The sequence below is a fragment of the Moschus berezovskii genome, chromosome 12, assembly GCF_049115385.1.
Source record: "Moschus berezovskii isolate FMDL1 chromosome 12, NW_MosBer_1.0, whole genome shotgun sequence".
NCBI classification, from domain to species: domain Eukaryota; kingdom Metazoa; phylum Chordata; class Mammalia; order Artiodactyla; family Moschidae; genus Moschus; species Moschus berezovskii.
The window spans coordinates 25,598,300-25,623,158 of NC_142471.1; the positions used below are offsets into that span (position 1 = coordinate 25,598,300).

Below are 24,859 nucleotides of genomic sequence, written 5' to 3' on the forward strand. Positions count from 1 at the left end.
TGTTTCAGAGGTAAAGAATCTACCTAAAATGCAGGTGTTGCAGGAGACCCGGGTGATTCGGTGGAGAGCATGGCAACCCAATCCAGTATTCTCTTTTTTTTTAACTGTTTATTTATTTATTTGGCCGTACCAAGTCTTAGTTGGGGCATTTGGGATCTAGTTCTCTAACCAGATATTGAAACTGGGCCCCCTGATTTGGGAGCATGGAGTCTTAGCCACTGGTCCACCAGGGAAGTCTCCACTCCAGTATTCTTGCCCGCATAATCCCATGGCCAGAGGAGCCTGGTGGGCTACAGTCCATGGGGTCTCAAAGATTGGGACACAACTTAATGGACTGAGCATGCATGCACACGCACACACACACACATACACATGTTATCTATCTGGTTTATGTTTTATAAACAGCAATCTGAGGAGAAGGAAATGGCAACCCACTCCAGTACTCTTGCCTGGAGAATCCCATGGACAGAGGAGCCTGGTAGGCTACAGTCCACGAGGTCACAAAGAGTCAGACATGACTTCACTTTCACTTTCAAGCTTATCTAATTATTATTCTTGATGAGCTCTATTGTTGATGTTTTACAGATTACTCAGATTTAGTAGCTTTGAGCAACAAACATTTATTATCTCATCAATTTTGTGAGTCAGAAATCTGGGTAACTTAGGAGGGTGCTTCCAGAAGAGATCTTTATCATTTCAGAACTTGACGGGAGCGGGAGTTGCTAGAGAGTCTATGTCCCATGTCATGTGCAGGAGGCTTTAGTTACTTTTTTAATTTGGATATGTTGGGTCTTAGTTGTGGCACTTGGGATACTCGTTCATGTGGAATATTTCGTTGCAGCGCTCAGACTCTCTAGTTGTGGCATGAGGGCTTAGTTGTCCTGTAGCATGTGGGATCTTAGTTCCCTGACCTTTGATGGAACCCAGGTCTCCTGTACTGCAAGGTGGATTCTTTTTTTTTCCCCCAAACTTTGAACTTTTTATTTTGTATTGGCATATAGCTGATTAACAATGTGCTAGTTTCAGGTGAACAGCAAAGGGACTATGCCATACCTATGTGTGTATTTGTTCTCCCCCAAACCCCTCTCCCTTCCAGGCTGGTGCATGACTTCGAGCAGAGTACCATGTGTTATGCAATAGGTGGCTAGAAGGATTCTTAACTACTGAATTGCCAGGGAAGTCCCAAGACTCACTTTCTTATCATGGGACTTCTTAAAGTGTTTTCTCAGTCATAGCAGCTTATTTTTCCCCAGGGTGAGTCAGTCAAAATATAACAAGGAAGCCACAATGTCATTTATGACATTTAACCTCAGAAGTTGCTACATAGCTGACCCTTATTTAGTGTAGGACGGGACTATGCAAAGACAAAAATATTAGGTGGTGGTGATGATGGGGGGCATTTTGGAGACAGGCTATTCATAAAATTCAGTATCTCTTTTTCACTAAAAATATCAATATGCTAAGTGAAAATGTTAGTCACTCACTTGTTTCTGACTCTGCAACCCCATGGACTGTAGCCCGCGAGGCTCCTCTGTTCATGGAATTCTCCAGGCAAGAATACTGGAGTGGGTAACTATTCCCTTCTCCTGGGTATCTTCCCAACCCAGGAATAGAACCCAAGTCTCCCTCATTGCAGGCAGATTCTTTAGCGTCTCAGCTATCAGGGAAACCCACATCAATATGTTAAAGATACTATATTGACATTATAAAATGTAACTATCTTCCTTATCTCTAGCTTCTCTAAAGGCAGAAAAACACATTAATTTGTAGATCTTAATTCACAAAATAATGCTGTTAAACATCAACATTCTTCATTATGAAATATTTCAAGAAAAAAGATCATAAAGTTAGAGTTTGCCTATAATTATAAATTGAATACTCATCAAGCTACTACCTGGAGAAGGAAATGGCAACCCATTTTCTAGTATTCTTGTCTTAAAAATCCCGCGGACAGAAGGGCCTGGTGGGCTACAGTTTACAGGGTTGCAAAGAGTCAGACACAACTGAGCAGCTGAGCACACAAGCTACTACCTACGTGAAAAATACAACATTGCTAGGTTCTCAGGGACCCTAAGAACCATCTCCCCACCTTATATATTTCCTTAGGATATGGTTACTGTTCTTTTGTGTTTTGCCCCTACATAGTACCTTGCACATTGGTAGAAATAAGTGGTAGGGATTGGTTCCCAATATTTGACACTGATAATTTACATAGGTTTGTTAATCTATATCTGTTTGATATTTCCTACTCTTTTACTTATTTGCCTTTAAGTAACAAAGCATGGGACCAGATGCCATGATCTTTGTTTTCTGAATGCTGAGCTTCAAGCCAACTTTTTCACTCTCCTCTTTCGCTTTCATCAAGAGGCTTTTGAGTTCCTCTTCACTTTCTGCCATAAGGGTAGTGTCATCTGCATATCTGAGGTTATTGATATTTCTCCCAGCAATCTTGATTCCAGCTTGTGCTTCTTCCAGCCCAGCGTTCCTCATGATGTACTCTGCATATAAGTTAAATAAGCAATATACAACCTTGACGTACATCACTTCATGGGAAATAGATGGAAAAACAGTGGAAACAGTGTCAGACTTTATTTTTTTGGGCTCCAAAATCACTGCAGATGCTGATTGCAGCCATGAAATTAAAAGACACTTGCTCCTTGGAAGGAAAGTTATGACCAACCTTGATAGTACATTAAAAAGCAGAGACATTACTTTGCCAACAAAGGTCCGTCTAGTCAAGGCAATGGTTTTTCCCGTGGTCATGTATGGATGTGAGAGTTGGACTGTGAAGAAGGCTGATCGCCAAAGAATCGATGCTTTTGAACTGTGGTGTTGGAGAAGACTCTTGAGAGTCCCTTATACTGCAAGGAGATCCAACCAGTCCATTCTAAAGGAGATCAATCCTGGATGTTCATTGGAGGGACTGATGCTAAAGCTGAAACTGCAATACTTTGGCCACCTCATGCGACGGGTTGACTCACTGGAAAAGACTCTGATGCTGGGAAAGGTTGGGGGCGGGAGGAGAAGCGGACGACGGAGAATGAGATGGCTGGATGGCATCACTGACTCTGTGGACATGGGTTTGAATGAACTCCAGGAGTTGGTGATGGACAGGGAGGCCTGGCGTGCTGTGATTCATGGGGTCGCGGAGAGTTGGACATGACTGAGCGACTGAACTGAACTGAACTGAACTGAACAAAGCATGAGGAGAAGGAAATGGCAACCCACTCAAACTCCTTTATTTTTGCCTGGGAAATCCCATGGACAGAGGAACCTGGTAGGCTACAGTCTATGGGATCTCAAGAGTCAGACAAGATGTAGCAACTAAACCACCACCACCAGCAAAAGCATGAATGTCTACTCATGGCAGCTGGCTTCCCCTTGACTAAGTGATCCAAAAGAGCAAGGTGGCTGGCTAAAGTGGTAGGATTTTGGATGATTCTTCCTTTCTTTCATCCCTTCTCTAGCATAACAGTAATTCAGTTCAGTTCAGTCACTCAGTCGTGTCTGACCCTTTGCGACCCCATGAACTGCAGCACACCAGGCCTCCCTGTCCATCACCAACTCCCGGAGTTCACCTAAACCCATGTCCATCAAGTTGGTGATGCCATCCCACCATCTCATCCTCTGTTGTCCCCTTCTCCTCCTGCCCTCAATCTTTCCCAGCATCAGGGTCTTTTCCAATGAGTCAGCTCTTTGCATCAGGTGGCCAGAGTATTGGACTTTCAGCTTCAACATCAGTCCTTCCAATGATCACCTGGGACTGATCTCCTTTAGGATGGACTGGTTGGATCTCCTTGCAGTCCAAGGGAGAATATATATATATATTCTGCAAAGCAACCTAAAAATTCTATCAGTGATGTTGGAGAAGACTTTTGAGAGTCCCTTGGAATATATATAGTATTGCTTTAAACTTACTTTTCATTTTGCATAGTTTACATTTGTCCTGTATTTGATATTAAACATTAACCTAAATCAAGCATTTTGTGATTTGATGTATATTTTCTCATGTGTGTGTGCAGACCTATGTGTGGTAATAGTGGTTGAATTCTTTTTTAGATTATTTATTTGTTTATTTTTTATTTGGCTTCACTGGTCTTAGTTGCAGCATGTGGGATCTAGTTCCCCAACCAGGGATCCAACCCAGTCCCCCTGCATTGGGAGCATGGAGTTTTAGCCACTGAACCACCAGGGAAGTCCCTAGTGGTTCAATTCTATTCTACTTTTATCATGCTGTACTTGCCTTCTTTTCTTGAAGGTAGTTGTTAAGGTTAGGTCACACATAGGAAGCCTAACAACATATTCTGACTGGGAGCAGAACGTTCTAAGCCAGTCTGACTATGTTTTGCCTTTGTTCTTAAAACAGTTTTAATCTTTTCTCCAAAATCTTTCTTCTTTACCGGGTGGTCTTTAACACTTTCCCATAATTGTTAATTTTTGACAGACATTTCTAACTCTTCCTGTTATTTTGTGTCTTGGCAGGGGATTGTTATATCTTGTTATTCAGTAAATTTTGATGGAAAGGGCAATATAGTTTCTTTAATACACTAAGCTCTGTTAACTCCCTTTACTACAGATGACTCCAATGCTGAGAAATTCACACCAGGCCCAAGTTCATGAGTTGCCCTACCTAGGATTGTTATTAGTCGGTAGAGCAGGTGTGACAATGTGTACAATTGAATGTTTTATTGCCTACTTTGGTGTGAAGTGACCAGAGTTTTTAGGGTGTTTTGTAAATGAAGCTGATGTATCTAAAGGTTTTAAACCATCTTGCCTTGATTTATACACATATCTTCTAAGACTTCCCATTTTATGAATTTCTTTCTTCTAAGGAATTTGACTCTTACCTTCCTTGATTGTCTTCAAGCTGCACCATAGTGCTGCTTATGTCTGTGCCCAGATCAGGCACTCTATGTGTATAACATGTCAGAATAATAAACGCGCAGTTATGGGCTGGATTCCTGTCTGCAAAATCTTGCTAATGTGAAAAAAACATTTAATACTTCAGTGATTAAAATTGGACAAAAACCAGAGGGGTTGGTACTGACTTACCTTTTCACTGTTCTTTCTTTTTTTGTTTTAAAAATTTTTTCTTCACTACTGTTTACCAATGTACCATTAGAACTACTTTTATGTTTGCTTACTTGCTTATAGTATAGTAAGATCAAATTACCAATGTCTGTTGGATCAAAGAAAATGCAAGAGAGTTCCAGAAAAACATCTACTTCTGCTTTATTTACTATGCCAAAGCCTTTGACTATGTAGATCACAGCATACTGTGGGAAATTCTTAAAGAGATGGGAATACCGGACCACCTGACCTGCCTCCTAAGAAATCTGTATGTAGGTCAAGAAGCAACAGTTAGAACCAGACCTGAAACAATGGACTGGTTCAAAATCGGGAAAGGAGTACGTCAAGGCTGTATATTGTCACCTTGCTTATTTAATTTATATGCAGAATACATGATTGGAAATGCCTGGCTGAATGAAGCAGAGAGAAATATCAAGAATCTCAGATATGCAGATGACCCCTTCCTTATGGCAGAAAGCAAAGAAGAAGTAAAGAGCTTCTTGATGAAAGTGAAAGAGGAGAGTGAAAAAGTTGGCTTAAAACTCAACACTCAGAAAACTAAGATCATGTCATTTGGTCTCGTCACTTCATGGCAAATAGATGGGGAAACAATGGAAACAGTGACTGAGTTTATTTTTTGGGGCTCCAAAATTACTGCAGATGGTGACTACAGCCATGAAATGAAAAGATGGTTGCTCCTTGGAAGAAAAGCTATGACCAACCTAGATAGCATATTAAAAATCAGAGACATTACTTTGCCAACCAAGGTCCGTCTAGTCAAGGCTATGGTTTTTCCAGTGGTCATGTATGGATGTGAGAGTTGGTCTGTAAAGAAAGCTGAGTACCGAAGAATTGATGCTTTTGAACTGTGGTATTGGAGAAGACTCTTGAGAGTCCCTTGGACTGCAAGGAGACCAAACCAGTAAATCCTAAAGGAAATCAGTCCTGAATATTCATTGGAAGAACTGATGTTGAAGCTGAAACTCCAATACTTTGGCCACCTGATGCAAAGAATTGACTCATTGGAAATGACCCTGATGATGGGAAAGTTTAAAGGCGGGAGGAGAAGGGGATGACAGAGGATGAGATGGTTGGATGGCATCACTAACTCGATGGACATGAGTTTCAGCAAGCTCTGGGAGTTGGTGATGGACAGGGAAGGCTGGCATGCTACAGTCCATGGGGTCACAAAGAGTGGGACACAACTGAGTGACTGAATTGAACTAATTGACTTGCCTTATAGAGTTCAGTTTTTAAGGAAAGTTTTTATTGAACTATCATAAGTGTGCAGGCTACTGAAGTTTTACAAAATCAAACCATCCAGATTAAGTAATAAATCATCATACCAACCCAACACCCCTCATGTATCCAATCACCACCACCCCTCCAAAAATGGGGTTGAAGTTCATTAGCTATAATATATAGGACATATTTAAATTATTATTTTTTTTAACTTCTTACTTTGTACTGGGCCTTCCCTGGTAGCTCAGACTTTAAAGAGTCTGCCTGCAATGCAAGAGACCCGGTTTCAATCCATGGGTTGGGAAGATCCCTGGGAGAGGGGAATGGCAACCCACTCCAGTATTCTTGTCTGGAGAATTCCATGGACAGAGGAGCCTGGTGGGCTGCAGTCCATGGGATTGCAAAGAGTAGAACACAACTGAGCAACTAAGTATAGCACATGGCCAGTTAACAATGTTGTCGTGGTTTCAGGTGAACAGTGAAGGGAAGGAAGCGAAGAAGGATTTAGATGGTCTTAATCAGTGGATGATTTTGGGTTTTGAGAGGTAGGGATGGCCTGTATCATTTTGTATTGAAATTTTAACTAATTTTCTCTCATGGTTACAGATAAACTCAAAAAGTGATCTCTCTTGGGTAATATAAGCCACACTTGACATAAATGTTCCTCCTAGCTTTAGCTGTAGTCTATTCTTCTGCGGAGCGCCGATTTTTGTTGGAGCTAATGCAGGAGCCTAGTTACCTTCGCATCTTTACTGCTAAGGTTAATATTACAAGGACTGTTTAATTTCCTTTTTTTAAATTGTAAAATAAAAATAGGGGGACATAACGTATTCTTATCGCTTATTCACATTGTTTGCTGGAAGCCAACACAATATTGTAAGGCAATTATCCTCCAATTAAAATTTTTAAGAAATTTAAAAAGAACAATAAAATAAAAGTAAAATTAAATGCAGTGTTAATTTGTATCCATGTAGAAAATTAAAACTCCATATTAAATTTCAAAACAATTAAAATTTTTAAAACACATCTTAGTTTTCCCCTTTAGAGATAATGATCTTTAGCAATTTTGAGTATACCCAAATGAAGAGTTAGGATGTTAAAAATCGGGTACCTGCTGAAGCATGTTAAGCAGAAGATTGAAGTCAGTATATTAATAATTCTCCAACTTCCTAAATTTCAAGAATGTTTGATTAAGTGAACATAGGATTTTTTTTTTTTTAGCAGAACCTACTCATGAGATTTTGCTTCTCTGAATACTGAAATTGAATATAAAGCTAAATTCTTCAGGAGTGGTTTGAATTCACTATTAGAAATTATTTTTTTAAAAAGGCATCAAAGAACTAGTTTAATGTAAGAAAATTGCTGTAAATGGATAAATTTTTCCCCATTAAAAAAAAATTTTAATTGGAGGATAATTGTTATACAAGGTTGTGTTGGTTTTCACCATCACCAAATTCTTAATTCATGATAAAGAATAAATCTCTTTATTATTGTTGAAAGATTTAAATAGAAAAAATAAATTAATCTACTGGTGAAAATCTATTTTGTCATTGTTAACTAGCAATTAAAAATAACTACCTTGATTAAATTTGCATTTTAACTAGTAAAATTAGGTTTCTTCATATATTTTTTAGCCATTTTTATTTCTTCTATGAATTCACTCTTCATAGCCTTTTTTTGTTGATGTTATTTTTGTATTTTTGTAAATAACACTTTATCATATATTTGCTGTTATCTCATCCTAGATTTTCTTTTAGTTTTAGTGATTTGACTGTTATCTTAGTATGAAAGTAAAAGTGTTAGCCGCTTAGTTATGTCCTATTCTTTTGGGCTGTAGCCTGCCCGGCTACTCTGTCCATGGAGTTCTCAGGCAAGAATGCTGGAGTGGTAGCCATTCCCTTCTCCAGGGAAATCTTCTCAACTCAGGAATCGAACCCATGTCTCCTGCATTTCAGGCGGATTCTTTACCCTCTGAGCCACCAGGGAAGAGTATTTCATAGGAGCTTGAAATACTTAGCAGGTCAAACTTGCGTCACTTAATACGTGCCTTAAAGATTTTCATCTTGCTGTGGAAACTTTTTCCAGCCTAATGCTATAAAAATAGTGTCTCCTGTATTCTTATAATTTTATGTATTGACTTAGTATTTGGTTAAAAAATTTTGTGGGTTTTTTTTTTTTTTAATTTGGTTGCACCTCACTGCATGTAGAATCTTAGTTCCCAGACCAGGGATTGATCTGGTGTCCTCTGCAGTGGAAACTTGGAATCCTAACCACTGGACCACCAGGGAATTTGCCCCAGTTTTCTGTTGTTGGTCATTGGCCCATTAGGGAAGACCATTCCAAGGCTGGTACTATGTTTTTTGTTATAGCTTTGCAGAAAACTTTTAAATTTAAAAGGACATTTATCTTTAATATGTAAAAAGTCTTTTTCATGACTTAATATTCATTTATTCTTTCATATGAACTTTTAGAACTAAGTATATGTAGAATGGGGAATAGATTGGTGACTAAAATAAAATCTTTTAATGTCTGACCTTCCAACTAGGAACAACTTAAGATTTACTCACATGCATTTCCGTTAAGGTAATCCTCACAGCTATATTTAATTTAATGTTTAATTTAAGCTGTAAACCAAATTTCTATTTGATTATTGAGTGTATATATTAAACCTTTGAGTCTTCAAACTTGATAAGTAGCCACCTGTGTTATTCTCTTTAAAAATCCAGTAAAGTTTTGCTTCTCTTGAGTTTCCTAGGAGGACTCAAATCTATAAAAAGTAATTTTCTCTCAATTATAATAATACTTGTTTTAAAAGTCACCTTTAATTCTAGTTTTCAGAAACAATAGTTTGATTAGCCTTTGTTCAGATATCTGCAGGTACCAGGAAATGTAGTAATTCTGACCCAACAAACACAATGCTATGTTTCCAAAAGAACAGTTATATAATTATTAGTCTATACTGTAAGGTAAATTAATGATTATAATGGAAGGTAATTAAATGCAAACATACTATTAATCAACATTATGATTATTTTATTGTTTGTGCAAAGCAAGAGTGTGTATATCTAGAATTCTCTGGATTTTGGAGTCAGGGGGATAAAAATCTACTTAGGTAATTCCATTACCCATTTAAATGTACTGGGGCTAGAAGTCAAACTTTACTCCTATGTAGAAAGTGCCCTCCATTTTTTAGATTCTTCTTTCCATATATTTTTTTCTTCTATGTCTTAAGAATATAAAAAAATTGTTACCTACAGCTGCTTCCTCATAAATTACAACATTAACTTTGTTTCTCAGAGCAGTCTTCTCTCTCCAGAGTGGCCTTAAACCCACTAGATGGTCAGAGGTTATATAGACTATCTGAGATTATCTTGTTGATCATAGTCTATCATGCCTCAAGAGCTCCCAGTTTAGAATTTAAATAGGTTATCCCATCCAGACCAAGTTAACAGAAATAGTTTAGAATGTACAATGTACATAGATAGGCTGTTGAAGCAGAACAATTGATATTCCAGAATAAGGGGACTCCATCAGAGGAATAGGAAATCTTTTCCTAATGATCATCAGACTGGTCTTTTATCACCACTTCTGGAGATATTCAGTAATATCCCAATGATTACTACTGATAACTTTAACTGCCAAAGAAAGTCTAGATCCTCAAAACCTTTCCGAAGGTTCAAAGTACTGGTTCTACTCCCTCTTCTGGGAAGTTTCGCCTGGTTTTTAGGGGAAAAACAGGTTTCCTCCATCACTGTTCACCAACTCAAGTCAGGCTGTCTATAATATACCCTCCTAGGTGATCTTGTTCATGACTACAAGCATCATCTATGTGCTCGGTAATCCCCTATCACTCGCCTGCTTGAGGATGGCTTTTAGAGGGAGCAGAGAGGGAGGAAACAAGAGCACCTTTTGGTGGGTTCAGGAAGGACTTTAATGAGCTGTTGACCTTTGAGCTACATCTTAAAAACTGAACAAGAAGTTATCTGAGAAATTAAACCAATTATGTATATTAATTTAATGAAGGGAGTTTTATAATCACAGGGTCCATTTGATATGACTGCAGGTGGCAGAATTCTTCCTTAAATAACACCTTTACTTTGTAGACTAGTTTTCCAAAAACATTAGAATTGCCATTGTATTGGCTTGGCCAAAAAGTGCTTTCAGGTTTTTCCATGTGATCTTACAGATAAACCTAAATGATTTTCTTTTTTTTAAAATGCCAGTCCGATACTAGCTTGTTTCTGGTGGCAAACTATTTTTTCAGTTTTTTAGGAAGGGTAATATCCATGAGGGCTTTCCCTGAGGGCTTTTCCGTAAAGAATCCGCCTGCCAATACAGGAGATTCAAGAGTCGTTGGTTCGATCCCTGGGTCAGGAAGATCCCCTGGAGTAGGAAATGGATACCACTGCAGTATTCAGTATGGGGTATGTGTTTAGCACAAGTATTAAAAGAATGTATGATGTTTCATATGATATAACCATTGCATGTCATGTAATATAAGACTATTAACAAGTGACAGGACAGTAGTCATGAACATTACATTACTCAGATTTTGGACATATCATTTACCATCTAAAGTGATTCTGGGGACTCCCTTGGAGGTCCAGTCATTAAGGTTCCATGCTTCTAATGCAGGTGGCACAGGATTCCATCCCTAGACAAGGAACTAAGATCCCACAAGGTGCTTGGCCACGGTAAATAAATAAAAAGTAAAGTGAATCTGTTGTGAGACCCTGGCTTCAACCACTTACCAATTAATATTTTGTTCCAGTTACCCAAAAATGTGATTTTTGCCAAATGTTTTAAAATTTGGACTGTTCGTTGGACTGTTTCTGAAATGAGAGATTCTGTCTTATTAATAGCATAACTTGTTTTTGAAATTTTTATAAAATCCAACCACATTGGGTTTTTGTGGGTTTTAACCATTCGCTCAACAAATATTTAATGAGAGTCTTCCATGAGCCGAGTTCTGTTCTCAGGAGCCAAGTATGCATTAAAAAAGCAAAAAAACTTAGTGGCTAATATTTATTAGATCCTAGGTCTGTGCTGCTATAGAAAAGTTAAGAAACTTGCTACAGTGTCATGAGCCAGTAAGTGACTAAGCAGTTTCTGGTTTTTGTTTTAAATTTAGATTAAAGTACACTATTTTAGTATGTACAGAAGACTTCAAAAATTCTTCGATCACAAGTTTTCTAAAGTGCACACACTTGTGTAACCAGCAGTCAGTTTTACTTGCTCCTCTGAATCACTCTCCTGCCCTCTACTGTTATTGATTGTGAGTGAAGTGAAGTGAAGTCGCTCAGTCCTGTCTGACTCTTTGTGACCCCATGGACTGTAGCCTACCAGGCTCCTCCGTCCGTGGGATTCTTCAGGCAAGAGTACTGGAGTGTGTTGCCCTTTCCTTCTCCACTGTTATTGATTAATCCCGTCTAATTTGAACCTTATGTAAATACAGTCTTGCAGTATGTAGTCTTCTGCATACATCGGCTATCTGATAGCATTATAATTGTGAGACTAAGCAATGTTTTTTGTAAGTGTAGATCATTCTCATCTCATTGAGCTGTTCTCTGGTGATTAATGTTTGGGTTGTTACCAGTTTGAGGTAGTCATGAATAGTGGTGCTGTCTTTGGGAAATACAAAAATATATTTGTTTGTTTTATACCTATAAGTGGAATTGCTAGGAGATGGTGGGGGGTCGCATATGTGCAGCTTGGGTCAATACAGTTTTCCAAAATGGTTATGTTTTTGCATTCTCGTGGATAATGTACAAGTTGCTCTACATCTTTCTCAACATGACATTTTCTTTTTCATTTCTTTCCTTCCTTTTTTTTTTTTAAAAAAAATTGTGGTAAAATAGCAATAATAAAAAATTCACCATCTTAACCATTTTTGAGTGTACAGTTCAGTGTTATATATTCACATTGTTTTGAAACAGATCTCCCAAACATTTTCTTGCAAATAAGAAATTCTATCCCCATTAAACAATTCTCTATTTTTCTATCACCCTTGCCCCTAACACCATTCTAGTTTATGTTTCTATGAATTTGACTACTTTAGATAACTCATAAAATGTTTGTTTTATTCATGACTGTTTTATTTCATTTTGAATTATGTCCTCAAGGTTCATTCATTTGCAGTGTGTGACAGGATTTCCTTCCTTTTTGTGTCTGTTCCTTTGTGTGCATATACAATATTTTGTTTATCCTTTCATTTGTTGATGACCATTTGGGTCACTTTTACCTCAGGGCTCTTGTGAATAGTGATGAAATGGACATGGGAATGCAAAGATTTGTTTCACACTTTATTTTCATTTCTTTCTGATATATATTCAGAAGTGGGATTACTGGGTCATTTGATTGCTGGTTCTATTTTTAATTTTTTGAGGAACTTCATACTGTTTTGCATGGCAGTTAAGCCATTTTAAAACCCCATTCACATATGTAGTGCTTTTGAATTTTTTTATTTTGCTAGATGACTAGTAATGTTGAGCATATTTTCATATGCTAATCATCTGTTTGGATGTTGTCTTGTATTTGTTTAACTTTTTTGGCCAATTTTCTGTTTTGCTTTTCTTACTCATTTGAGGAAGTTCTTTATATATTTTGGGTAAGAATAGTTTGTTGTTTATATATATTGCAGATATGTCTCCCATTGTATTGATTTCTTATATGCTTTCTTAATCTTTTACTAGTTAATATTTATCATAAATGAGTTCTCAATATATTCTAATTTCTTAACATTTTCCTTTAGAATTATTAAATTTGGTGATCTGTTTTAAAATATTATATCCACTCCAAGGTCATGAAGGTATTTTCTTCTAAAAACTTAATGTTTTGTCTTTTATAGTTGGATCTACAGTATAATTTGTTACTGGTGTGAATTAGGCATCAAGATTCATTTTTTACCCCCCATATGGATGTCTGTCCACTACAATTTATGGAAAAAATTACTTTTGCATTGGACTGCAGTGTCCATTGATCTCCTTATCTGTCATTGCACCAATACTAAACTGTCTTAATTATCATATCTTTGCAATCAGTCTTGATACCTGATTTATCATTTTTTCTGTCTTTGTTCCTTTTTTCCCACTTCTTGGTCCTTTGCATTTCCATATAAACTTTGCAGAACGTTTGTCCATTTCCATGCCCAAACATTCTAGTAGGGCTTTGATTGGAATTGTATCAAATCTAGCAACAAACTTTGGGGAAATTAACATCATTATAATAATTGCTATTCCATGAAAATAGTATGTCCATTTATTTAGGTCTTCTTTAATTTCTTTTAATAATATTTCTATAATTTTCAAACGTCTCATACAAGTTTAATATTTGTCTTACTCTGATTAGACTACTATGGGAAAATACCAGAATGGATGGGTTATAAACAGCAAATTCATTTCTCACAGTTCTGTGGTTTTTAAGTTGAGGATCAGGGTGCCAGCATGATTGGTGGGTCCTTTTTCTCCCTGAGTCTTCACATGGTGGAAGGAGCTAAAGAGACAAAGGGGTCTCTTTTATAAGAACACTGATGCCATTAGTGAGGGCTTTCTCCTCATGACCTAATCATCTCCATCTCCCAAAGGCTCTATTAATACCATTGTTTGGATTTAGGATTCATTATATGAATTCTGAGTGAACATAAATATCCATAACATGTTATGGATATAACATGCTTAGTGATACTTAAGCAGCTTATTGAAACTTTTAGAGAATCGTTATGCTTAATTTTCTTTCATTCACTGAAAGAGCTATGGAAGATCTAGAAAAGGCACAAATACAATGAATAAATAGCATTTTAGCATTTCCTACATAAAGACTCTATCACTATAACTTTGTTGATTTGACAGCATGAAGATTATCTGGTGTGACTTTGTTTGATACAATATCATTTTGTATTTGAGCTTATTTGGAAGTAATGTATTTTTTGGCTGTAAAAGGGCATAAAAACATAGAAAAAAATTTTAATGTAAATAATTGTGTTTAGGGGGAAGGTCCTAAAGCCAACTCTACTCAAGGGATGCCTTGGTAGCAATGATTGTTAACCATCTGGAGTGACAGAAGAAAGTGATATTGGGTAACTAACATCTTAAGAAGTTTCATCTCAAGTTTTTGTAATATTATAGCAACAAAAATGGAATATTAATTATGCTATTGGATGCTCCATTGTTGTCACAGGGGTGGGCAGTTTCATCACTTACTGATTACATACTGATTGATCTAATTAGTCTCTCTGTAATTTGTGATATATGGAAGGAGTTTTAAGCATAGTAATTAAATGTAATTAACAAAAATAAACACTAGGACCACTGGACAGTATTTTAAATACTTAGGAATCTTTTTTAAGCTACCCATGTGTATGATGCAGTGTAAGATAAATGGTTAAATATTCAAAATTACTTATAATTTGTATTCTCTGTCAGCTGGAACATATTAATCTTAAGATGGGTATGATAACTATATGTGGCAGCATGGAAAAAATTGCAGGAATATTGCTTTCTGTACGTATGAATTGTTTTTTATATGGCAGAACCATTTGCCCAAGGAAAATATCCATAATTTTTGTCAGATGCTAAATATCAGTGCTCAGAGTTTATTTTTAATGTTGGGAGTACTAGGTTATTTCCATTTAACTAGATTTGTCCTATTGTGGCAATTATGGAAGAGCAGATGAGTTAAATAGGCTCTTTTCCATGGGATTCTCTGTTGTCTGTTTTGCAATACTGTGTCAACAGTGAAATAAAACACAAACTGTTTCCACAGATTTCTGTTCAGCCTGTTGTTTGTTAGTCAAGTAACCTTGGATACTCTGTGATGAGTTATATGGAGGCAGCTAGTCTAACAACTAAAGGTCTTATAGGCGTCAATTCTTTAAGAAATAGTAGATTTAAAAAAGTAGAATGTAGTGATAAAGAACTTTAAAAGCAATATCCACTGTGTTTGACATTAGGTTGCTTGTTTTCCATAAATGTATGCATTCTATTTTGGCAGGTTTTAAGAAGAAGCAGTGATGAAGAGAAAGTTCTTTGTCTGGTTCGACAGCGTACAGGCCACCACTGTCCAACAGCTGTGATGGTGGTGCTCATCATGGTATGGGATGGCATTCCTCTCCCGATGGCTGACAAATTGTACTCACAGCTTACCGAGAGTCTCAAGTCATACAATGGTCATCCCACAGACCGAAGATGCACGCTTAATGAAAAGTAATCAAATCTGTTTTGTACTGTTTTAACATCAGTTTTATATCTTATTAAATTGACTACCAAATAATAGACATATATGTATTATAGGTGAGGACAGAATTTTAGAATTATGCGACTGAAAAGAATGAACATAGCTTAAAAGAGAGACTTTATTTCATAGCTAGTTAAGGCCATTTTAGGATATTCTCCTTAATTCTTTCCTTGTTTCCGTTTTGATACCTTTTCCTTCTCAGCCCTGGAGTCCGAAAGAGAGATTTTTCTGTAAAGGATCAGCTCCTCCATAGGAATTGTACCATTTTCCATTTTCTCTAGCAATATAAGAGAATATCCGTTTTTCTATAGCTTTCATTGTAGTCAAACTTGAATTTTGCCCATTTAATAGGGGATATATGTCTTCAATTTCCTTTGATTTGCATTTTTTCTATTATGACTGAATATTTTTTCATATGGTTAAGAGCATCTGCCATTAGTTTTTTAGTTTTTTAATTTCATTGAAGTATGGTTGATTCACAGTACGTGTTAATTTCAACTGTACAGCAAATTGACTTAATTTTATATGTTCAGATCAGTTCAGTTGCTCAGTTGTGTCTTACTCTTTGTAACACCATGGACTGCAGCACGCCAGGCCCCCCCTGTCTTCCAGCAACTCCCGGAGTTGACTCAAAACTCATGTCTATTGAGTTGGTGATGCCTTCCAACCATCTCATCCTCTGTTGTCCCCTTCTCCTCCCACCTTCAATCTTTCCCAGCATCAGGGTCTTTTCAAATGAGTCAGTTCTTTGCATCAGGTGGCCAAAGTATTGGAGTTTCAGCTTCAGTCCTTCCAATGAATATTCAGGACTGATTTCCTTTAGGACTGACAGGTTGGATCTCCTTGCAGTCCTGGGGACTTTTTTTAATGTAATTTATTATATCTCTTTTCCCTTACTTGGAAGGAAAGTTATGACCAACCTAGATAGTATATTGACGAGCAGAGACATTACTTTGCCAACAAAGGTGCGTCTAGTCAAGGCTATGGTTTTTCCAGTGGTCATGTATGGATGTGAGAGTTGGACTGTGAAGAAAGCTGATCGCTGAAGAATTGATGCTTTTGAACTGTGGTGCTGGAGAAGACTCTTGAGAGTCCCTGGGACTGCAAGGAGATCCAACCAGTCCATTCTAGAGGAGATCAATCCTGGGTGTTCATTGGAAGGACTGATGCTAAAGCTGAAACTCCAATACTTTGACCACCTCATGTAATGAGTTGACTCACTGGAAAAGACTCTGATATTGGGAAGGATTGGGGGGGGGGAGGAGAAGGGGATGACAGAGAATGAGATGGCTGGATGGCATCACCGACTCTGTGGACATGAGTTTGAGTGAACTCTGGGAGTTGGTGATAGACAGGGAGGCCTGGCGTGCTGTGATTCATGGGGTCGCAAAGAGTCGGTCACGACTGAGTGACTGAACTGAACTGAAGACCATTTTTCTTTCACATGAGCTCTAGAATAATTCACCCATGTTTTCTTTTATTTCTTGTTGAAATCAGAAATTTTTAAAACAGATATCATTTAAGATTTATGCTGGACAGAAGTGAGAAGAAGGGATCCATTTCTATTCTTTTTTCCGTTTATCATAACCCTACTTACTAAAGAATTCTTTCCCCCTTGACTTGAAATACTAACTTTATACAAAACTCAAATCCTCTCTCTTATGAATTCTGTATATTATAGAGCCATTATACATTTTAATATTTAGTAAGACTAGCTTACCATTCTTGTTTTTTCAAGGCTTTTTAAAAAATGTTTCTGCTTTCAAATGAACTTCATAATCAATTTGTCTAGTTTTAAGATAAATCTAATGGTATTTTTAATGGGATTACATTAAATTAGAATAAACTGACATTACTCTGATGTTGAATTTTACAATCCCATTAAAAGATTTTTCTTTTCATTTATTCAAGTGTTTGTGTTCTTCAACAGTGTTTTGTATGGTTTTCCTCAAAAAGATCTATTTTTTTTAAAAAAAGAAATGTTGTTACACAAATTATAAAATATCCCCTCTCTAACTTCCTCACAGGATTGTTTGTGTATATTCCAGAGTATTTTTTTATGCTTAAAATCATTTCATTATATTTTTATTATTTTTTTAATGCCAGTAAATGTATATACATAATTTTAATATCTATTTTATTATGTGGCTTCATAATAACAATAATAATACCTCTAATATAAAGAAACTGTTGTAAATTGTTTACATATAAGCTTGTTTTTCCCAATAATTCATAAATAAGTTTTATGCTATTTCACTCAATGTAGATCCAGCCTATTTTTTTAAATTTATATTTACAGAAATGATGCAAGAATACTTCAGTGAGCTCTTACCCCTTCAGTTCTGTTCAGTCGCTCAATCATGACCGACTCTTTGCGACCCCATGAATCACAGCACTCCAGGCCTCCCTGTCCATCACCAACTCCCTGAGTTCACTCAAACTCATGTCCATCGAGTCGGTGATGCCATCCAGCCATCTCATTCTCTGTCATCCCCTTCTCCTCCTGCCCCCAATCCCTCCCAGCATCAGAGTCTTTTCCAGTGAGTCAACTCTTCCCATGAGGTGGCCAAAGTATTGGAGTTTCAGCTTTAGCATCAGTCCTTCCAATGAATACCCAAGATCGATCTCCTTTAGAATGGACTGGTTGGATCTCCTTGCAGTCCAAGGGACTCTCGAGAGTCTTCTCCAGCACCACAGTTCAAAAGCATCAATTCTTCAGCGATCAGCTTTCTTCACAGTCCAACTCTCACATCTATCCTTACCTATTTGTGGCATCATTATTTCTGATTCCACAAATAATCACACAATACACATAAGCTTACATGTCATTATCATTACTGCTTTTTTCTATACTTTCTTCTGGATAATTTGTGAAGTAGTTGCAAACTTTTACTTCTAAATAATACTTCAGGTAATGAGGACATTCCCAGTACAATTATCAAAACCAGTCTATTTCATTTGGATAAAATGCTATTCTCTAATTCAAATATCATCTACTTTCCTGTAATGTACTGCATACTAATTTTCTCCCACCCAGGATTTGATGGAATAATTTATTTTGTTTTTTGGGTTTCTTAGTACTTTAACTATCTTTTTTTCAGTGTTTCATAGCACTGTGTTTTTGAAAGGGACAAGCTAATTTTGCAAACTGTTGCTAAATTTTATTGTCTTACTGATTCAATTCAATTAAGGAATTATTGGCAAGAATACACACTCAGTTCATAATATTAAGAGCTATGTTAAAGTCTTTTTGTCTCATCATCGGTGATGTTGACCGTTTAGGAGAAAATTTTAGGTCTCATAGTTAGTAGCTAAACTACATTCTCAGTTTGGGAAGATCCCCTGGAGAAGATCCCCAGGGAAGCCAGTATTCTTGTGTTTCCCTGGTGATTCAGACATAAAGAATCCACCTGCAGTGTGGGAGACCTGGGTTTGATTGCTGAGTTAGGAAGATTCCCTGGAAGAAGGAATGGCAACCCACTCCAGTATTGTTGCCTGGAGAATCCCAATGGACAGGGGAGCCTGATTGCCTGCAGTCCATGGGGTCGCAGAGAGTTGGGCACAACTGAGTGACTAAACACAGTACATTTTTCTACTTTTTTTACTTCTTTGAAATTCTTCAATTTAAAGTTTGTCTTTTTTGATACTCTTTGGATCTTATTTTTTTTCTTTTCAAGTAATTGTAATATTTTGCTCCCTTTAAAGTATATGTTTTATCTTAGTGAAAGTTAGAATAATTGAACTATCCCTCCTTCATATTTGGCATTTTCCTGACTTTCACAACTAAATATAGTTTTTATTTCAAATTTCTATATTCTTTTATTTATCATTTTTCAAAAATGTACTTTTTAATTGCTTGTATTTTTAAGTCCAATGAGGTGCTAAAATTTTCAACTTCTGATAGGAAACTGATCTATGATTAAAATCCAGGCCCTTTCTTTCCTTCCCTTGGATATCTCCAAATCAAACAAGGTTATATATATTTCAGATCTGTATAGTTTCTTGCCTTTTATTGGATTTACAATCTTGAACAAACATTTTAATTGAAGCTTTAGTTACATTCAAGTATTATTAGCTTTGTGTTGTTAACACTACCTTAGATAAAATAAGTAATGAAATAGGTATGTTAAAATAATTTCATTATCCATTCTTGCTTATATATATATATATATATGAAACCTGAAATGTTCTGTTTGAAGTATTATCCTACTTTATCAGTTCATTCCCGTACAATTATCATCTTACAGTCGTACCTGTACATGTCAAGGAATTGATCCAGAGACTTGTGGAGCTTCCTTCTCTTTTGGCTGTTCATGGAGTATGTATTTCAATGGCTGCAAATTTGGTAGAAGCCCAAGTCCTAGAAGATTTAGAATTGATCCAAGTTCTCCCTTACACGTAAGTGTCCCTATGAATTACACTTTTTAATATATAAGTACGTTTGTTTAAAAATTTTTTAAATTGTAAAAAATTAATATTAGAACATAGTGACAAAATAGTAACTATATGTGTGTGTGTATATATATGTATATATATATAAGAAAATAGTTTAAAATTCTAAATAATGTAGGTAAAATCTTTAATTATCAACCCAAATTCCAATTGTCCCTGACTCCCTCCTTCCCTCACCCTAAAGAGAATCACTGTTAAAAAAAACCTAGAATTTTATACCCAGCAAAAGTAGGAACAATGAATAAAGCTATTTGCCAACATTTCAAAGACTCAGTAAGTTTACTACCCACAGCACTACTATGAAAGAATTACTAAAGGACGTAATCCAGAAAGAAGATATATGAAACCGGAACCAATCTGTCCGGAACACGAGGCCATGGTGAGCAAAGAAATTAGTCAACCTTATTGTTAAGTTTAAATTAAATAAGTTAAGTACTTACATTTTTTAATTGAAATAACAACCTATAAGTATAATTCAATACTCTTCTCAAATCAGGGGTGGGTAGGCAGTGGGAGGGGGTGGGGGACCTATATCAATTAAGTGTGGCAATGTTTTATGATTTGTTTGGAGTGGGGAGAATTTAGATAGTGATTAACTCCAAGATCAGTGTTTTTCAAGCTTTGTGCTGTGACCAAGAGTATAAAAACATTTTATACTACAAATAAATATTTGGGAAAATATATCTTCAAATGAATAGATAAAACTATCACAAAATAACATTTAGCTTTATTACATATAACAAAGATAATATTTAAATATTAAAAAGTTAATATCTGATAGTTATTGCTGAGGATCACTATAGTGCAGCAAAACATTTTTTTTAATAAAATTTCATTTATTTAAATTCTAGTTTTGACCTACCAAACTGAATTCTTAGCCCACTAAAGAGTCATGACCCACAGCTTGGAAAATACTGCTCTAAATATTGTCAGAAAAACGTATTTGAGAAGTGTATATTTAAAAATTTTTAGATGAATACAAATATAATTTAATAACCTTTGAACTAGTTGTGGAAAAAAATCTATTCATCAGTCAGCAAGTTTAGTTTAAAAAATCTAACTGAGATATAAGATAATATCTAATTGGGATATAAGATAAATAGGAAACACAAAATAAAGCAGCAGAAATTAATCTAATTGTATCTGTAATACAAGGAATGTAACATCTTTCAGGAAAGCTCAGAATAAGTAAACGATCCCTTTAAAGAGTAATCAAAATTATTTGTTTTCTCTAGAGTTCCCATCTACTGTAATAAAAGAGGGAAATCACTCTAGAGAGCACTGTCTTTTGCAGATAAAATAACTTAGAAGAAATCTAACAAGAAGTTTATCAGACCTTTAGGGAGAAAAATATACTAAAAAGACATATAAAATACCTGATAATGAGAAGGCAGCATGTTCAAAGATCAGAATATTGGATAATGAGATGTGAATTCTTCCTTAAAATAAATTTTTTTTCTAAATAATTATCTGATGAAGCTGCTATATTCTATGACACTCATATAATAAATGGACGATCAGTTTTTGCTTATGGTTATTATTAACAATGAATAATGTTTATGTAGTGTTTATAATACAGGAAGAAGCATTCCTCTTTTCAGGAACTGAGAAAAGACCAGTGTGTAGCTCAGCAGGCTAGGGAAAGTGAGGTGCATATAGTGGCCTTTAAGAATATTGGATGATCATTGAAGAATGTTAAAGCAGAGAGTAATATAATGGTACTTTTTTTTTTTTAAATGGGATGTCTCTGGCTGCTCTGTGGACTGGAGTTGAACAAGAGTTCATTTAGCAAGATAGTCTAGCTATGAGAATAGTCCAAAGAAGGGATAGTAGTGACTTAGAATATGGTTGTGAGGGAAGAAATAACTAGTAGCTCTGGACAGGTTGTTAAAACTAGGTGCTATTCCTTGACAAAGGGTGTGGTGAAACAACACTAGGTTTACAGAAGACAGATTATCGATTCAGTTTGGATGCATTGGCTTGGAGATTCTTAAATCCAAATGAGGCTGTCTGGCCATTAATAAGAACCTCAGGGTTAATATCTGATCCAGGTGGTAGTTGTAGGCATTGATGTGGAGACGATGACCCAAGAGATAAGGTATAGGGTGAGAAGGGCAGAGGGATGTAGGGCGTGAGCCCCATTATGTAAAGATCTAATAAGAGATCTCCAATATACCCACTGATTCTAGTGAAACAGTTAGAAAGTAAGGATTCTTATAATATGGATAAAGAACCTGCATTCAATAATAATCATCTATTTAAGTTTTAATTTTTTCTATTTACCTGCTTTATTTCATTTGTTTACAAGAAATGTTACTTCATAAGATAAAAAATTGCTCAATCTGACTAGTGACACTGAATGATTCATAACATTCTTCTAGCAGTAAAACACAATTTACGCACACAATTTACGCTACCCAATATCTCAAGTGCGATAAAATATAATAAAGTCTTTTAACTAGGCATTTAAATAGTAATTCTGAAGTTTTCCTCAAATTATATGTCAGTATAGCCAGGAAGGATTTTTGTTGTTGTTAGTGGTCTGACCTCCGTGACTATATTTATGAAACTACATTAAGTAACAGATATATAAGGAGACAGATGAAGAGAAGAGAACAATTTAGATATAGACCCTATGTATATGAATTTCCTTTTCAATGAACATACCAACTGAAATGAGTAGGAAACCAAAAGGATTATCACTGGTGCTTTGCAATTGCCAAGACTGAGTCTTGTCATAAAGCACTCAAGAATTAACTTCCTATGTCTACATTGCTATGTGGCTTTGGTTTTTATAATAGTTTGTTGCATACCAGAGGTGAACTGATCCACAAGAAGGTTTTCCTTCCTCATCTACCAGATCACAAATGAGACAGAAACCTCCAAACCTCTGAAGTCCTTCATTGCTGTTAGTTCTTCATCACTTGTCTTTTGTGACTGATCATTTGATTTAGGATTCAATCATCTCTGAAAAACTATCACAGTGTTTTTCCAGCTATTGTTACTAAAGGCTCCTTTCTCTCCTCCATACCTCATACTGTCATCAGTGGCGTTTTTACTACTCTTGTCATGACAGTTTTTCTTCAAAAAAGCCTTACATGTTTCTACTATCATTAGACCCCAGAATCTTGATAAAGTGTTAAGGCTTCTCCACAGTTCTATCAAATCTTCCTCATTTGGTAGACATTACTGTGTAGAAAAGAAAACACTGGATTTAGAAAGCCTGTTGCCTACTTACTATATCTGAAGCTCTTAGCATGGGGATCTGACACACAGTTTGTGCCTTCTATGTGTTGCTCTACCATCTCTGTTTATAGAACCTTGTTTCACTGTGAGAGTTCTTCCTCATCTCCACTTGCCACCAGGAAAGTTGTCTTGACTTACTTCAAGTGCCCTCTTCAGTTCAGTCCGGTTCAGTTCAGTCGCTCAATCGTGTCTGACTCTCTGCGACTCCATGAATCACAGCACGCCAGGCCTCCCTGTCCATCACCAACTCCCGGAGTTCACTCAAACTCATGTCCATCGAGTCAGTGATGCCATCCAGCCATCTCATTATCTGTCGTCCCCGTCTCCTCCCCCAGTCCTTCGTAGCATCAGACTCTTTTCCAGTGAATCAACTCGACGCACATTGAATAAATATAAAATATGGTTCTTGTTTTGACATGAGTAGCTTTGTAACTTACCTCTAACACCAGTTAGATGTCTCATTAGCTGATAACATAGACTTCTAATTTCAAAAGACTAAATCTAAGCATAACAATGACTAATAATTTAGATTTTGTGATAGCAGTCATGTCATTTTCTATGGTAGCTTATCAGGGTAAGTATGAACTGTGCACCAACAACGAACATATCAGCAATGAGGTATAATTCATTTTCCTATGTTGTATAAATTCATCACTTATATGTAATTATGAAACAACTTTTATGGACTGTCTTTTCCTATAGGAAAAAAACCTTGAAGATAATTTACAGAGTTTGGCTACAGAATTAGCTCCAATTTATAAGCAGTATGCTCCAGTTGCTTATCAAAACCAGGTATGTTTTGGGACCTTATATAGAACCTTTAAACATGGTTGAAATTTACATCTAAACAATGTCTTCAGTTCAGTCGTTCAGTCGTGTCCGACTCTCTGCGACCCCATGAATCACAGCACGCCAGGCCTCCCTGTCCATCACCAACTCCCGGAGTTCACTCAAACTCATGTCCACAGAGTCGGTGATGCCATCCAGCCATCTCATTCTCTGTCATCCCCTTCTCCTCCTGCCCCCAATCCCTCCCAGCATCAGAGTCTTTTCCAGTGAGTCAACTCTTCTCATGAGGTGGCCAAGTATTGGAGTTTCAGGCTTTAGCATCAGTCCTTCCAATGAACACCCAGGATTGATCTCCTTGCAGTACATGGGACTCTCAAGAGTCTTCTCCAACACCACAGTTCAAAAGCATCAATTCTTCAGCGATCAGCTTTCTTCACAGTCCAACTCTCACATCCATACATGACCACGGGAAAAACAATGTCTTAGTTAACAGAAATTGTTTTTCAAATTTTACCTCAACATAGATCTTTTATTGACAGTTTAAAAAATTATCTAGTGTTTTTTTTAAAAAACAGTATTATGGCAATTGAGGACTTCCCTGATGGCTCAGATGGTAAAGGGTCTACCTGCAAGGAAAGAGATCCGGGTTTGATCCATGGGTTGAGAAGATCCCCTGGAGAAGGAAATGGCAACCCACTCCAGTACTCTTGCCTGGAAAATCCCATGGCTGGAGAAATCTGGTAGGCTATGGTCCTTGGGGATCACAAAGAGTAGGAAAGGACTGAGCGACTTCACTTTCTTTTCATGGCAATTGAATTAAATATCCACA

At 36.6% G+C, this 24,859-nt stretch overlaps 1 protein-coding gene across 4 annotated transcripts in view; it reads left to right on the plus strand.

The window, feature by feature from the left end:
• TET1 (tet methylcytosine dioxygenase 1) overlaps positions 1-24,859 on the plus strand; it is a 147,865-nt gene that overhangs the window by 105,851 nt on the left and 17,155 nt on the right. For 3 of the 4 annotated variants that reach the window (XM_055425598.2, XM_088841931.1, XM_088841930.1), the window contains 4 exons: positions 15,301-15,512; positions 19,791-19,941; positions 20,288-20,374; positions 23,944-24,033. In XM_055425598.2, coding sequence (XP_055281573.2) covers positions 15,301-15,512; positions 19,791-19,941; positions 20,288-20,374; positions 23,944-24,033 — 540 coding nt within the window. The remainder of the gene's footprint in view (positions 1-15,300; positions 15,513-19,790; positions 19,942-20,287; positions 20,375-23,943; positions 24,034-24,859) is intronic. The other variant, XM_055425599.2, reaches the window with a different exon arrangement.